The sequence below is a fragment of the Propithecus coquereli genome, unplaced genomic scaffold, assembly GCF_000956105.1.
Source record: "Propithecus coquereli isolate 6110/MARCELLA unplaced genomic scaffold, Pcoq_1.0 Scaffold3, whole genome shotgun sequence".
In the NCBI taxonomy this organism is placed as follows: domain Eukaryota; kingdom Metazoa; phylum Chordata; class Mammalia; order Primates; family Indriidae; genus Propithecus; species Propithecus coquereli.
In genome coordinates this window covers 13,475,905-13,490,086 of record NW_012148618.1, presented here as the reverse complement: position 1 = coordinate 13,490,086, position 14,182 = coordinate 13,475,905, and the positions used below count along the sequence as shown (strand labels likewise).

Genomic DNA, 14,182 nt, shown 5'->3' with positions numbered 1-14,182 from the left:
CTATGATGACGCCATGGCACTCTAGTACAGGTGACAGAGCGAGACTCTGTCTCAAAAATAACAACAACAAAAAAAAACCCAAACAAAAACCAGAGCCTCTCTGATTAATGAGGGCAGAGCTCTTTCCCCTCAGCACCCACATCACCAGGGCGGCTACTGAGGCACCTCCAAGGAACCTCTAGGAGACTGCAAAGTACAGATTGAAAGAAGACACGATCAGTGGTGTGGTCAATGGGTGAGAGGTCAGAACACGGGGCTGGAATCCCAGCCCTGCCCCTCATGTTAGAAATAGTCTCTCTGGCCTCAGTTTATTCATCCTTTAATGGGGGTGGTAAAACCTGCTTTTCCTTCCTCATGGTGCTCTTGTGGGGATCAAATGAGATAATGTAAAATTGTACTGCAAAAACATTTAAGATGTTATACAAATTTAAGAGAGATTTTCAAGACAAGCTCATGCCAGTGAAGAAGATATAAAAAAGGTGGAGAGTGGCTGCCATGTGATGCCAACACTGGTGGGTGCTGTGCACCTGCAGGGAAAGCCAGGGGAGGCCAGGCTGAGGGGGTTGGGGCAGCGGCGCAGAGAGCAGTGGGACGGGCAGAGCCTCTCAGAGCAGAAAAGCAGCCTGGCTGGTCTCGGTGCCCATCTGCCTTTCCATGCTGTTAGTCTAGGACAGCTCTAGCGGACAGACCTGTGAGAACAGCTCCGGCAGCTTTGGCTCCCAGCAGGCTGCAGGGGCCCTGGCTTGCTCCGCCTTCTAAGCAAAGGGTCTTTTTCAAGCAGCTGAAGCTTGTAGGGGTCCCAGAGCAAGTGGAGGTCACAGTCTGGGGGGATGTGTGCCAGTGGACATGGTGTGGCCATGGAGCTTCCCGCCAGGTACACATCTCTGGGCCCAAGTGCAGGTCTGGACAACACCGGCCTTGGAGTGCAGGAGGCCGGCACCAGAGAGGGAAGGGCAAGAAACACAGGTTTTGGAGTAGACAGATATGGTTTCCAGTTGCATTTTTCCTGCTCATTAGTTGTGTGTCCTTGGGCAAGTCCCTTCACTTCTCTGAGTCTGTACCCTCACCTGTAAAAGGGGAAAAATAATAGCACCTACCTTGTAGACACTATTATAACTGAAAGAAAAGTTTTCCCCCAACACAGTGCCTGCGATGTGGTAGGTGCTTGGTGAGTGTCCGCTCCGGTTGAGGCCAGCACCAATACTTGGGGGACCCCTGTGACGGATCCTCCAGGCACCACCATGAACACTAGCATCTATCCTTGTCTGATGGCCTGTTGTGGGTCAGAGCCAGACTGCCTGGCTCCAAGTGCTGGCTCTGCCACTTCCTGGCTGTGTGGCCTTGGGCATGATAGTCGATCTATCTCTGCTTTCCCTATGGAAATGGGGATAATTATAGTACCAACCTCGTAGGGTTGTTGTGAGGATTGAGTTATTAATCCCTGGAAAGCACCCAGAAGAGTGCCCAGCACACAGGCTTCCCCCAGCAAGTATCAGCTCTCACAGTCGCACACTCACAGCCCCAGCAGGAGCTCAGGGGAGGAGGGGGAGGAAGAGGCAAGTCTGGTGCATGCACACACGTGAGCTCACACACATGTGGACACGTGCACACATGCACACACATGCATGTGCACAAATATGCTATTATCTCTACCTTCTCATTCTATTACACCCACCTTGGGTTTTTTCTTTTTCTGCGCAAAGAAAGGAAACAGTAAATGCAGAATAAGTGAAAAGCAAGTTCCCAGAACAGCCAGTGGCTTTTGGCTTCCCTGGGTCCTGGTCCTTAGCTTGGGGTGAGGTTCCAGGGTCCAGAAATCTGAATCACATAGAGCCAAAAAGGGGCACGGAGGGGGAGGGAGGAGAGAATTCTTTCCTCTTCCACCTCCATGCCCAGAGACTGGCGACTGCTATGGCTTCGTTTTTATAATCCACTGTTATCGGACATAGTCAAGGAAAATGATCTTCTGGCTAACGTTTTTGTTTGAGTTTGTTTTTTAGTGAAATTAGTTACTAAAACACCAAAAAATGTGGCTCACTGAAACTGGCCTGCAAATGAATTTTGATTTATAAATTTTAAATTTGGGGGATAAACATTCAACATAGGGCGATCTAATATGGAAATCCAGGTTTCAGGCTTCTTTTGAAAAATGAGAAAGTCTAGCAGGCTACATTGGCCTGTAATCTCCTGGGGCAACAAGAGCTGAGCTGAGAGCGGCTGCTGTCTGCGTCCTCCAGGTTGCCACAGTCTCTACCATTCCAGTTGTCTCTCCGACAGTGGAGCCAAGTGTCAGTGTCAGTTGAGAACTGCGGACAAATATGCCAGTGCAGGGACACCAAAACCCCTACACCTGCCTGCTCTACTTAGTGAGTTGACCTGCAAGCTCCCATAGGCTTCTGAATGTGCAGTTCCTGGTAAATACTGTACACTGGTTACCAGTGTCCAAAAGATAGGAATAGACCAGAATGCATGTAATGCTAAAACCAAACATTTGTGATGATCCAGAGGCACTTGGAGATCTGGCACTGGCACGGGGTCAGGATTATGATCATGACTGTCACTACGCGGAAGACAGTTCAGTGGGGCATTTGTCTTCCCATTGGCCCAGGTCTCACCCACAGAGCACAAGGGACTGTTCATTAACCAGAGCCCAAAGTCCCAAGGCAGTCACAAGACTCCTCGATACAGAGACGCCAACACACACCAACTCTGTGCTTTTGACTTTGGGCTTCTCACCTTTGGAGGCTGATGGCCTCGGCGTGGAGGTGGGGGACCTAAGTCTGGAGTCAGAGGGTCTGGGTGTGACTTCCAGCCCTGCCACTTACAAGCTCTGTGAACTCAGGGAAGTCATTTAACCCCACTGAGCCTCTGCTCCCTTGCTTGAAAACCAGGGATTATAACCTCATTTACTTCTCAGAAACCTTGCAAGGATCAAGTGAGATAATACATATGAAAAGTATGTAAAGCACGTGAGAAGTAACCTCCATGTGAGCGCTCATGCTGTGCCAGAAACTTCCCATACATGATTGCATGGATTTAAACCTCATAAAAGCCTGGCAGGGCACATTGTTATTATCCTCATTTTACAGAGTAGGGAAGTGAGTCAGAGGGATTATATAAATTGTCCAGGTCACCCAGAAGTTGGGAGGAGGATCCAGGTCTTGACACTGAGTGCAGACTGGTATACGTACTCTTCTCTGTGTGAGAAATCCAACACTGTCCAACCTCAATCCCACGTTAGCTGCCATTCTTGTCATCCCCTCCAGTAGTCTTGTTCTCTCCCTCTAATTATTGGAACTGCTTCTCCCTTCTAGAACCCTCTTCCATGCTTCCCAGCCCCCGAACTGACTAAATGGCCCCAGGACCGTAAGGCCCCTCACTTCTGGCCACGCCAAGCGGAAGTTGCAGTAACATGCAGCAGTTGCTCTGCACGCCCAGACTCCCACTCTCCCCCACACCACCACCTGTCCCCCGCATGGATCAGGGAGCGTGACCCTCTGGGCCTTTTCACACATGAGAGCTAAAATCACTCACCACTGGCCGATCCACGGAGATTGTGTTTTCAGCTTCCCTGTGAAGAACACAAACATGTGGGGGTCTCTGTCACCAGGAGCAAGTGGGAAGCACTTGGAGGATTTGCTCGGGTTACATGTCTTGGCAGCCACATCAGGACTAGCCTCAAGAGACCCCCAGAAACCGGCCCCGTGTAGGCACGATCCCCATTAGCAAGCCCTGGCACACGGGTTCTTGTGGGCATTGCCCAGATCTCCTCAAAGGCATGACCCAGCCCCCTACCCATGGCCTTGTGCTTCTTCCGAGGACAGAGATCAGAGTGGCAGGGGCTATGTACCCCTCTGTGGTGGCCTTGCTGGCTTCCCTAGCCATGCTAACCTAATCTCAATCACCCCAACACCTCTGATCCTTCTTCCCTACTTTATTTTTGCTCATAATCACTTTTCCAAATCTAACGTACTATATATATTTTTTCCCATCCATTGTTGCCTTATGCTAGAATGTTAAGTTCCATGAGGGCAAGGATTTCTTTCTGTTTAATTTACAGCTCTGTCTCCAGCACCGAGAAGAGTGTCTGGAATAAATAGGTGCTCAATAAATATCTGCAGGATTAACAAATACGTGAATGAGTGGGGGTGATGTTGCCAATGCTCAGGAGCTGGGGAAGAAGTGCAGCAGGTCAACATATCCCGGGATCCCTGAAAGTCCAGCTGTCCCACACCTTTGGTCTCTGGAAGGGCCACGAGAGCTTCTAGGGACTGACGAGTACTCACTCAGAGAGGTTTCTCTTTTCAGAGAAGACCCGGAGGATGAATTCCCCCTCCTGGTGGGGCTCGTAGGTGGAGGGCACGATGACATACTCGCTGGGGGGCAGGCGGAAGCGCTGGGACACCTCCCGCATGTTGATGTAGGTTTTGCTCCTGGCCTTGGAGGCGTTGTACAGGAAGAAGTCCTTCTGCAGGTGCTGCTTGTTCCCGTGCATCTGGAGGACAGAAGAGGGCATGAGACCTGAGCCCCTGGGGAGGCATGCGCTGTCCTGCTTACAGTCCCCTCCAGGAGTCCCTTCCCAACTTCCTGGTCACCCATTTCACAGTCTCAACCTACCTACCTCCAATTCCCAAGGCCTCAAATAGCTCAACATCCCTACCTCGCTTCCTCTTCCTTTTCTGCTGTGACTCAGGAGTGAAGGGCCAGTCTATCGTCCCCACACTCAGGGCCACTTACCAGAACTGCTGCTCCTCAGCTCTGAATCCCCTCAGGCCGGAACCCCAGGAAGGTCAAGGGGCTTTAGCTGGGTTCTGAAGGAAGTGATTCCTCCATCCCAAGGAGGGCAGCCACCCTCAGAACATGTGTGTGTGACTGTGTGAGTGCGTAACTATGAGCGTGTGAAGGCGTGTGACAGGCAGTGGCTGGTGCAAGGGAGAAAACACACACCATGGGGTGGCTGTCACGGGTCATGCGATACCCCGGGGCGTCTGCTCTGCAGTAGAAATAACGTGGGCAAGGCCCTCTCCTGTCATAGTCCTGCCCACAAACCCCACCAGGAAGCTTCTTGATGAGCCACAGACTGAGGACAGGAAACGCTGTACACACTGCTGGCCACTGCCACTGCTATACCTCTTTGGGAACCTTGAGGAGAAACAGAAAAAGAAGGTGCTTCAGATCTGAATGAGGATGCAAAGCTTGCAGAAGGGAATGCCGGCGATTGCGCACTGAATGCAAAAGCCGGACTCCCCGTGTGCCCGCCGTGCTGGGCCTGGCTCCACTCCACCACCCACCCTGGTATTTTTTGCTTGTCACAAACACAAGTGGGCCGATCCCAGGAGCTCTGGGGGTCACTGAGTATCAGAAAAGCTAGAAGATTCCTCTGGAAGCCCCCAAAGCCTTCTGGCTGGGAAGGCATGTGTTTCCTGGGCTGGAGCTTGTCAGGGACCCGCACCTCATAGATGGCGAAGCCGATGGTGAAGAGGTTGGCCCCCAGCTTCCGGTCCTTCCGCCGGTTCTTCTGCATCAGGGCCACCAGGAAGCTGCAGATCACCTCAGAGTCATCTGGGTCGTCGTCCTCCTCTAGGAGCTTCAGACGGTACTGCGGGTTGGTCCAGAAAGTGTCTGCACCCCCCAGAAAGGAAACGCACTTTCAGGTCTGCCTCTCAGAGAAAGGGCAGGAAGGGAAATGGGACAGAGGGAACCTATTTATCTCTATCCCTGAATCTAGATGTTCAATAAATATTAATGGGAAACACGATTTGTCTAATTATTAATATTTGGGGGAGGAGCCTCTACCTTTATACTGACGGAGCTGCACTGACTGGATGTGTGGTTCCTCCTTCCTCTCCGAACTTTCATTCTGAGTCTTTGCTTGATGGTTTTACTTGCCTTACTGGCCCCGTAAGTGTTGCTGGCCCCTGGGATCTGCTCCTAGGCCTCTTCTCCTTTCACCCCAGCTGTCCTGCCTCCCTGAGCAATCTTGCTGCTTCCACATTTTAACTGCCCCTATATGCTAATGACACCTGAGCTATATATCCCAGCCTTAGCCTCTCTTCTGACTCCCTCCCTTCTTTCTTCCTTCCTTCCTGCCTTCCTTCCTGCCTTCCTTTATTCCTCAAATACTTTTTGAGTTCTTAGCATATAATCAAATTCTATCTCCCATGTGCATCCGGTTCTCCATTACAGATCTTGACCTGGATATTCTATAGTACCTCAAACTTTCCATGCCCCAAGCTAAACTCCTTTCCCTATAACCTCACAACCAACCCCACCAACAACAAAAAATATGCTGGTTATTTTTCTCTTGTGTGTCTTATACTGCATTGTTGACACCATCCACTCAGGCACCCAAACTGGGATTCTTGACGTCATTCTTCATTCTTCCTTCCCCACATTACTCAATACGCTCTCTCCTAAATCCTCCTTCTCCCCCTTCATCTCTGCGGCTATTGCTTGGTCTCGGCTTCCATCATCTCTGACTTAAACTACTGCAGTAGCTACTAACTCAGTTCTCAGTACCATCCTCAACATTACTGACATAGTACAGACAGTCCCCAGTTTACGATAGCTCAACTGTGATTTTTCAACTTTATAGTGATGCAAAAGTGATATGCATTCAGTAGAAACTGTACTTCAAATGCCCATACATCCATTCTGTTTTTCACTTTTAGTACAGTGTTCAATAAATTACATGAGATACTCAATACTTTTTATAATATAGGCTTTGTGTTAGATGATCTTGCCCAACTGTAGGCTAATGTAAATGTTCTGAGCATATTTAAGGTAGGCTAGGCTAAGCTATGATATTCTGTAGGTTAGGTATATTAAATACATTTTCTTTTTTTGCTTTTTAAAAAATTTTTTTGTTATTTTATTTTATTTTATTTTGAGACAGAGTCTTGCTCTCTTGCCTGGGCTAGAGTGCTGTGGCATCAGGCTAGCTCACAGCAACCTCAAACTCCTGGGCTCAAGCGATCTTTCTGCCTCAGCCTCCCAAGAAGCTGGGACTACAGGCATGCGCCACCATGCCCGGCTAATTTTTTCTATATATTTTTAGTTGTCCAGCTAATTTCTTTCTATTTTTAGTAGAGATGGGGTCTCGCTCTTGCTCAGGCTGGTCTTGAACTCCTGACCTTGAGCGATCCTTCCGCCTCGGCCTCCCATAATGCTAGGATTACAGGCGTGAGCCACCATGCCCGGCCTACATTTTCTTTTTTTAAAATTTCAATAGATTTAGGGGTCACAGTGGTTTTTTGTTACATGGATGAACTGAGTAGTGGTGAGGTCTGGGCTTTTAGTGTACCCATCACCCGAATAGTATATATCGTACCCTATGGGTAATTTTTGATCCCTCACCCCCTAAATGAATTTTTACTTACGATATTTTCAATTTATGATGAGTCTATCAGGACATAACCCCATCATAAGTCTAGGAGCATCTGTGTTGCTCTGACAGTTTCCTGTTTAAAGTTTGCAAACTTTTAAACAGCTCCCTATTGCAAACTCCTCAGCATGGTAGGTAAAATGCAGAGGGTTTAATGAATGGATTTCTGGAACATAGTAAAGACTCAGTAAGTGATAGTTAATATTATTCCACCTGGAACTTGTTCTGCTTGGACCCTTCCCCCATCAAGAGTGTCTCCCACCTGGGAAGTTGCGGCAGCCTCCGGCAGAGCAGCCCCTCACCCAGCGGCCCTCGTTCACAGACACTGTCCAGGTCTGAAGTTTGTCAGACTCCAGAGCATCGGCTGTGAGGTTGCAGATCTCCAGCTTTGTAAAATGGTAGATGAAATCGTCATATGACATCCTGAGGGGTTGGAAGAAGAAAGAGACCAATATGGTAGCAGGTGGAGAGAGGCTGGAAAAGGGAGACTGCAGGCTAACACAGCACAATAAAATAGTTCAAAGGAACTTGGTCAAAGTTCCAGAGAGAGGATCCTGTCCTTCCTTTTTAGGGTAAATACTGCCACTTCTGATGTCTTTATACCAAACTATCATCTCTTCAATAATGGCTCAAAAACAAACCAGGTACAGAAAGACAAATATCGCATGTTCTCATTCATATATGGGAGCTAAAAAAGTGGATCTCGTGGAAATAGAGTAGAATGGTGGTTACCAGAAGCTGGGGATGGAAGGGGGAAGGGGCAGGATGAAGAAAAGTTGGTTAATGCGTATAAAACTATAGTTAGATAGAGGAAATGAGTTCTAGGATCCCATAGTACAGTAGGGAAATTATAATTAACAATAATTTATTGTATATTTCAAAATAGCTGGAAGGGAAGAATTGTAATGTTCCCAATACAAAGGAAAGATAAATGTTTGAGCTGATAGATATCCCAAGTACCCTGATTTCATCATTACGCATTGTATACATGTATCAAAATAGCACATGTACCCCACGATATATACAATTATGATATATCAATAAAAAATACAAAAGGGCCAGGCGCGGTGGCTCACGCCTGTAATCCTAGCACTCTGGGAGGCCGAGGTGGGCGGATTGTTTGAGCTCAGGAGTTCGAGACCAGCCTGAGCAAGAGCGAGACCCCGTCTCTACTAAAAAAAATAGAAAGAAATTATCTGGACAACTAAAAATATGTAGAAAAAATTAGCCAGGCATGGTGGCACATGCCTGTAGTCCCAGCTACTCGGGAGGCTGAGGCAGTAGGATCGCTTGAGCCCAGGAGTTTGAGGTTGCTGTGAGCTAGGCTGATGCCACGGCACTCACTCTAGCCAGGGCTACAGAGCGAGACTCTGTCTCAAAAAAAAAAAAAAAACCCACCCTTCCCTCAGTATGGTACCAATATATTTACTGTCTGCCACAGTGTCAAACAGATATAGAAAAACCCTTATTTTCCCAAAAGGAGCTAAGAAAAAGGGAACATTTTTTTAACATATCGGCCATGAGGCATGTATCTCATTTTCTTTCTTTCTTCTTCTTTTTTTTTTAGAGTTAGGGGTCTTGCTATGTTGCCCAGGCTAGACTCAAACTCCTGGACTCTAGTGATCCTCCTTCCTCAGCCTCCTGAGTAGCTGAGACTACAGGCACCACCACGCCTATGTATCTTGTTTTCTAAGTGACTGCTCTCAAAAATTCTACTGCTTAAGCTATATTATCATCATTGATTTCAGAAAACTCAAATGTGCTTGTAATGAGGAAATCTCTGTTACACATTTACCTGTTAGTTTATTCCCAAACTTATATTCTAAATATATAATATGTGTCATGCTGCAGAAGATGAAGGAATGTGAAGACGACGACAACTAAAGACTCAGAAATTGTCCTGATGTTTTGATTCCATGCCGTTTGTGAAATTCGATTTATAAATCTAACATAACTTTCTTAACTAACATACTTAAACGCTTTCTAGGATTCTTATTTATTATAATTGGAATACAAATAACATGGTTACAAAAAACTAGAAATCCATAAAACCCATTTTCATTTTTTGTTCCTATCCATTCACTATTTACATATTTTTCCTTTTAAAAATATTGAAGTATAACTTATGTATAATAAAGTACACAAATCTGTAAAAAAAATCTCAAATGCATGTGTCCTTGATGGGAAAGCTCAACAGAAATTCAGTTCTCCAAAAAGTTATGGTGTGTCCCACACTGCACCAGACACAATGCTAGGGAAAAGGATAGAGTTGGACAAAGGACAGAAAATTGGGCAAGCCATTTTAAGGGTGATGGGTGTTATAAATAAATTGATGTCAGTCCTGGGGGAACTTAGGGGGTCCTCAAGAGAGCTCCCTTTCAGCTGAGACTTGAAGGCTGAGTAGAAATGATCTGCATGAGGGTGAGGTTGGCATTGGGAGATCGGGAGGAGTGAAGCTTCCCAGGCTCAGAAAAGAGTGGTATTGGGCCAGGGAGCAAGTGTGGCTGGAACAGAGTGTGGTGGAGGGGCCCAGGGGAGGCAAGAGCCACATTATGCTGGCCTGGTCTTGGCTCAGTCATCACTGCAACCAGGGGGGCTCCTCTCAGAGCCCCATCCTTGCTAGGCCTTGGTCTGGAGGGGAACAGGGCTCAGATCTCCTAAGGGCTGGAATCTGATAGGTCTGTCTGGGGATTGAGGTCTGGGATTTCACCTCTCTGCCCCATCCCTTACCCTTCTGGGTCCTCCTGGGTTCTGGACTCACCAGAACTCTCCATCCTCAGTGACCTGGTGCTGCAGACGGGCCTTCTCATCTTTGTCCACAAAGCTCCAGTCCTTCCAACTGGTGAGAAAATGGAGGAATTAAGGAAGGAGGAAGAAGGGAAGGCTTGAGGTAGGTTGGGAAAGGAGGTATCAGAGAAATACGAAGAACTGCAGCCAGCGCGAACCATCAAAATGCGGATCTGATCTGTTACCCTCAGTGTAAAACCCAGTAGTAATCGCTTCCCACCATCCTCAGGATTAAGACGAAACCCCTTAAATAGGTTTATCAGGGCTTGACCCGGCTCCTCACACTTTCAAGATCAAGAGTTGAACTCTGGAAATAGGCAACTGGAATCCCCGTTTGATAATAGTACTAGCTATGTAACCATGGGCGAGTCACTTAACCTCTGTCACGTCCTGTTTCCTCAACTGCAAAAGAGGAATGATCCTATCACTTACAGGGCTGTGACGAGTAGATGAAATAGCGCCTGCAAAGCTATTAGTGTGATGCCTGTCATATGGTAAGAGATTGTCCGAGTTACCAAGAAAAAGACCAAGCATGTAAACATCTCTTTTCTCCTTCCAGGAAACAGCCTCGCATCGTGTTTCTAAAGGCTGAGCAGTTTTACACACTTGCTCTCCTCAAGAGGGAGAAAATAAAGCGCATTTGTGCTTCAGGCTCACTGAGGAGAAGTAAACTAAACTGGGTTGTCTCGGGGAAGGTAAGGCGTTGAGGAAGTGCTTAGAGTCAGGGAGCACTGGAGGGGCAATGGAGACTCCTGAGACCAGAAGGAGAGACATGGCGGGGCGTCTCCTTGAGTGACCAAGGGTTGCGCTCGTCAGCTGCTCCCGCAATGAGGCATCAGCAGGAAGTGGCTAAGGCTGGGCCCTAAGCTCTGAGGATGGAGAACACAGCAGGGTCCCTGCTGGCCACTGGAACCAGCAGAGCGGACAACAGATGGGGCACTGAGGCCCGTACCAAAGCAGAGAGTGCAGTTCCAACATTACTCCATCCAGGTAAGCTTTTTCTACACTTCTTACCCGACCAAACTAGCGAGGGGCTTCCTCTTTGTGATCCTTACCACGGCATTTATCTCAGTTATTAGTGTGTGTCTGTCTGTCTTCCCACTGGACCTTACCTCCACAGGGGCAGGGCCTGTGTGTCAGTGTTCGTTTCTACTACCAGACAGTAGCCTGGGGCCTGGCACGCAGTCAGCACTGGGGGAGGACGAGCACGCGGATAAGTGAAGGGATGCATGGGAGTGTCCACAGGAGTGGTGAGGACACAGGGTCAGCACCTTATCACTGTCTACCCAGGGGGGCTGCTTGTTCCCACAACATCCCCAGTGCCTAGACCTGGGCCTCCTATTTAGAAGGTGCTCAATAAACACTTTCCAAATGAATGAACGAATGAATGAGCCAGAACTCACAGTGCACTGGGAGAGAGGTAGGTAGAGGTACGTGAGCACAGGAGCTGCAGGGCCCACACAGCCTGGGCGTGGTCCTTGTCGGCTGCTGAGCCCGGCCAGCCCCCTCCTATAATAAAAGAGGCGCTCAAGGGGCTGGCTACCATTCACTGGAGTGATCGGGAACCAGTGACGCAGTGGGACTACAGAGGTTTTGTAAATGTTCTGAGCCTTCATGATAACTTCTGCGTGTTTGTGATCTTGGTTGTCCCCAGTCTATTCCTTTCAGTGATAAGCAGGAAAATTCTTTCAAAGGGCTTGGGTGCCTTTGTATGGGACAGCAAGGGAGAGGTGATCTTAGCAACGGATAAGTACTTTCCAACAAGGATCACATTCACTCCTCGTAACAGCCCACGAGGTTTAAGTGGTGATATTCTTCCCATTTTACAGATAAGGCAGCAGAGACTCCAAGAAGGGAAGCCAGTTGTCCAGCCCAGACCCCTGCATTAAGACTCTGCTCCTGCCTGGGCCTACCCCATGCTTTCTGGAATCTTCCTTTCCAGCCAAAAGACATCAGCAACCTCTCTGGGTTCCCAGCCCCCTGGCTCCTCGCCCAGCCCTTCCCTGGAGCCAACACCTGTGCCCCTCTTCTCTGAAGATCACTGGTTTTGAGGATGATTTTACACCAAGCATTTGTCATACTCTCATGACTCGGTGCCCAAACCAGCCTTGTCCAGGCCCTGTTGCCCCCGCCCGTGGGGCCTCCTCACCTACCCGTCACTCCAAGAGCCGTTCCACTCCACCTGGCCCCAGGGGTTCCGCAGCCGCACCAGCTTCACTTTCTCATCTTTGAACAGGGTCTTGGGCAAAGAGAAAAAGCTCTCATGTTCTGGAGCCTGTCTGGAAAGGGAATCTTCTGTCTTGCCCTGAGGGCTGGGAGGCGGGTGGGGAGAGAGTCCCTTATGGGGGGCTGTTCTGCGGCCCTGGCCAAGAGGACTAATCAGAAGCGTGCTGTGGAATGGCGGTGGAGGGGTCACAACTGAGTCTGCAGGAGTTAGGGCTTAGCCATCCCCTTGCCATCTTCTAAGAAGTGATTTTCCCAGAGAACATCCTGGCCATTATGAGCTTTGGGGGAGGAGGCAGGGCATATACAGTAGGGCTCTGCTGGCACATTAGGGGTCTTTGTGTGAATCAGAAAAGAGGCCCCTGCTGCCTGAGGAACTACAGACAAATGCCTTCTCTAGATGGACCAATTAGAAAAAGGGGCCCCTTTCTCCAGTCTGCTGCAGTGGGCTAATGCAGACAACTGCCCCTCTCTTTGTTCAGGGCACAATCTGCCCAACTGTGTGCAACAGCCCTGATAAGGTTCCTGTCTCTCATGGGAACCGGGAAAGCCCAAAAGTCCCAGAAGGAGCCAAACATTATACAGCTGGCCCTTCAGCATCCACGAGCTCTGTGTAATACACAGATTCAACCAACAGCAGATCAAAAATATTTGAAAAAATATACCCCCCAATACAGTATAACAACTATTTATATAGCATTTACATTGTATTGAGTATTACAGGTAATACAGAGATGATTTAAAGTAGGTGGGAGGATGTGCGTAGGTTATATGCAAGTACTGGGCCATTTTATAGAAGGACTTGAGCATCTACAGATTTTGGTGTCTATGGGAGCCCTGGAACCGTTTGAACATGAGAAAACAGGAAACTCAGGAACACATGAGACTGACTTTGTAAAACCAAAGTGGTATTTCTATTTGTTCCATGGAAACGTTGGGGAAATTGCTATCTTCAGCACTAAAAGCAAAGATAAACGGAGCACCACCTGTGGCAAGATCCACCTCTCCCAGTTTCCACAAGCTCCCCACTCCCAGGTGCTTGGCTTGGACCTTGAGCTGAATCCCCTGATTAGAAGTGATCTCTGCAGATGGTAAAGGTGGCCAAAATGCTAAGCCCTGACTTCAGGAGGTTAACCCAGGTAGGTCCCCATGCCCCACCAAGCCCCACCAGACTCACCTCTTCCAGCCCAGTGACCGAGTAGGCATGACCTTTGACCAGCCCACAGGCCATTCTTGTCTCATATTGAACTGGAACAATTGTCTGTAAAGCAATAACCAGACAGCCTATCAGGGGTTGGGGAGCAGAAGTTCTGCTGCTTGGAGACAGTTCATACTGGTTCATTTTCTGGGCTCTGCGAGGACAAGTCCTGCTCCGCTCCCTGAAAGTGTGCCTCACAGCCAAGAGCAGACCCTCACTGGCCCCAGGCAAGCTGGTCACCCTCAGAAGGCTCTGTTCTGACCATCAGAGAGCAATGTGGATGCTGGGACATGGGGTGAGTGAGAGCATCCCTGCCCCTTCTTTATGGACCCCATAGGGTCCTTCAAAGGAGGAAGGGGGATAGTTGGAGGCTGCCATGGACGTCGGGGTCCCCCTGCCCCTTAGGCCATCCGGGGTTGACTATTCCTGGAAGAGAAAGGGGTTGAGAGAAGGGATTAGATGAAACATACAGGTTTAACCTTTTTCCTTCACATCCCCTCATCTCCTCCACATCCACCTAGAACATAATATTCAAGAAATCAAGCTCTCTGGGAGGCCGAGGCGGGCGGATTGTTTGAGCTCAGGAGTTC

At 48.6% G+C, this 14,182-nt stretch overlaps 1 protein-coding gene across 4 annotated transcripts in view; it reads right to left on the bottom strand.

Moving 5' to 3' along the window:
• The window catches only part of CAPN3 (calpain 3, (p94)), a 50,977-nt gene that overhangs the window by 4,686 nt on the left and 32,109 nt on the right, over positions 1-14,182 (bottom strand). For 2 of the 4 annotated variants that reach the window (XM_012649333.1, XM_012649335.1), the window contains 8 exons: positions 13,572-13,655; positions 12,325-12,410; positions 10,146-10,223; positions 7,647-7,807; positions 5,453-5,622; positions 5,131-5,142; positions 4,287-4,495; positions 3,535-3,571 (listed from right to left, as the gene is read on the bottom strand). In XM_012649333.1, the coding sequence (XP_012504787.1) occupies positions 3,535-3,571; positions 4,287-4,495; positions 5,131-5,142; positions 5,453-5,622; positions 7,647-7,807; positions 10,146-10,223; positions 12,325-12,410; positions 13,572-13,655 (837 nt within the window). Of the gene's footprint in view, positions 1-1,675; positions 1,694-3,534; positions 3,572-4,286; positions 4,496-4,737; positions 4,880-5,130; positions 5,143-5,452; positions 5,623-7,646; positions 7,808-10,145; positions 10,224-12,324; positions 12,411-13,571; positions 13,656-14,182 lie in introns of those variants that run through there. The other 2 variants (XM_012649332.1, XM_012649334.1) reach the window with 2 other exon arrangements.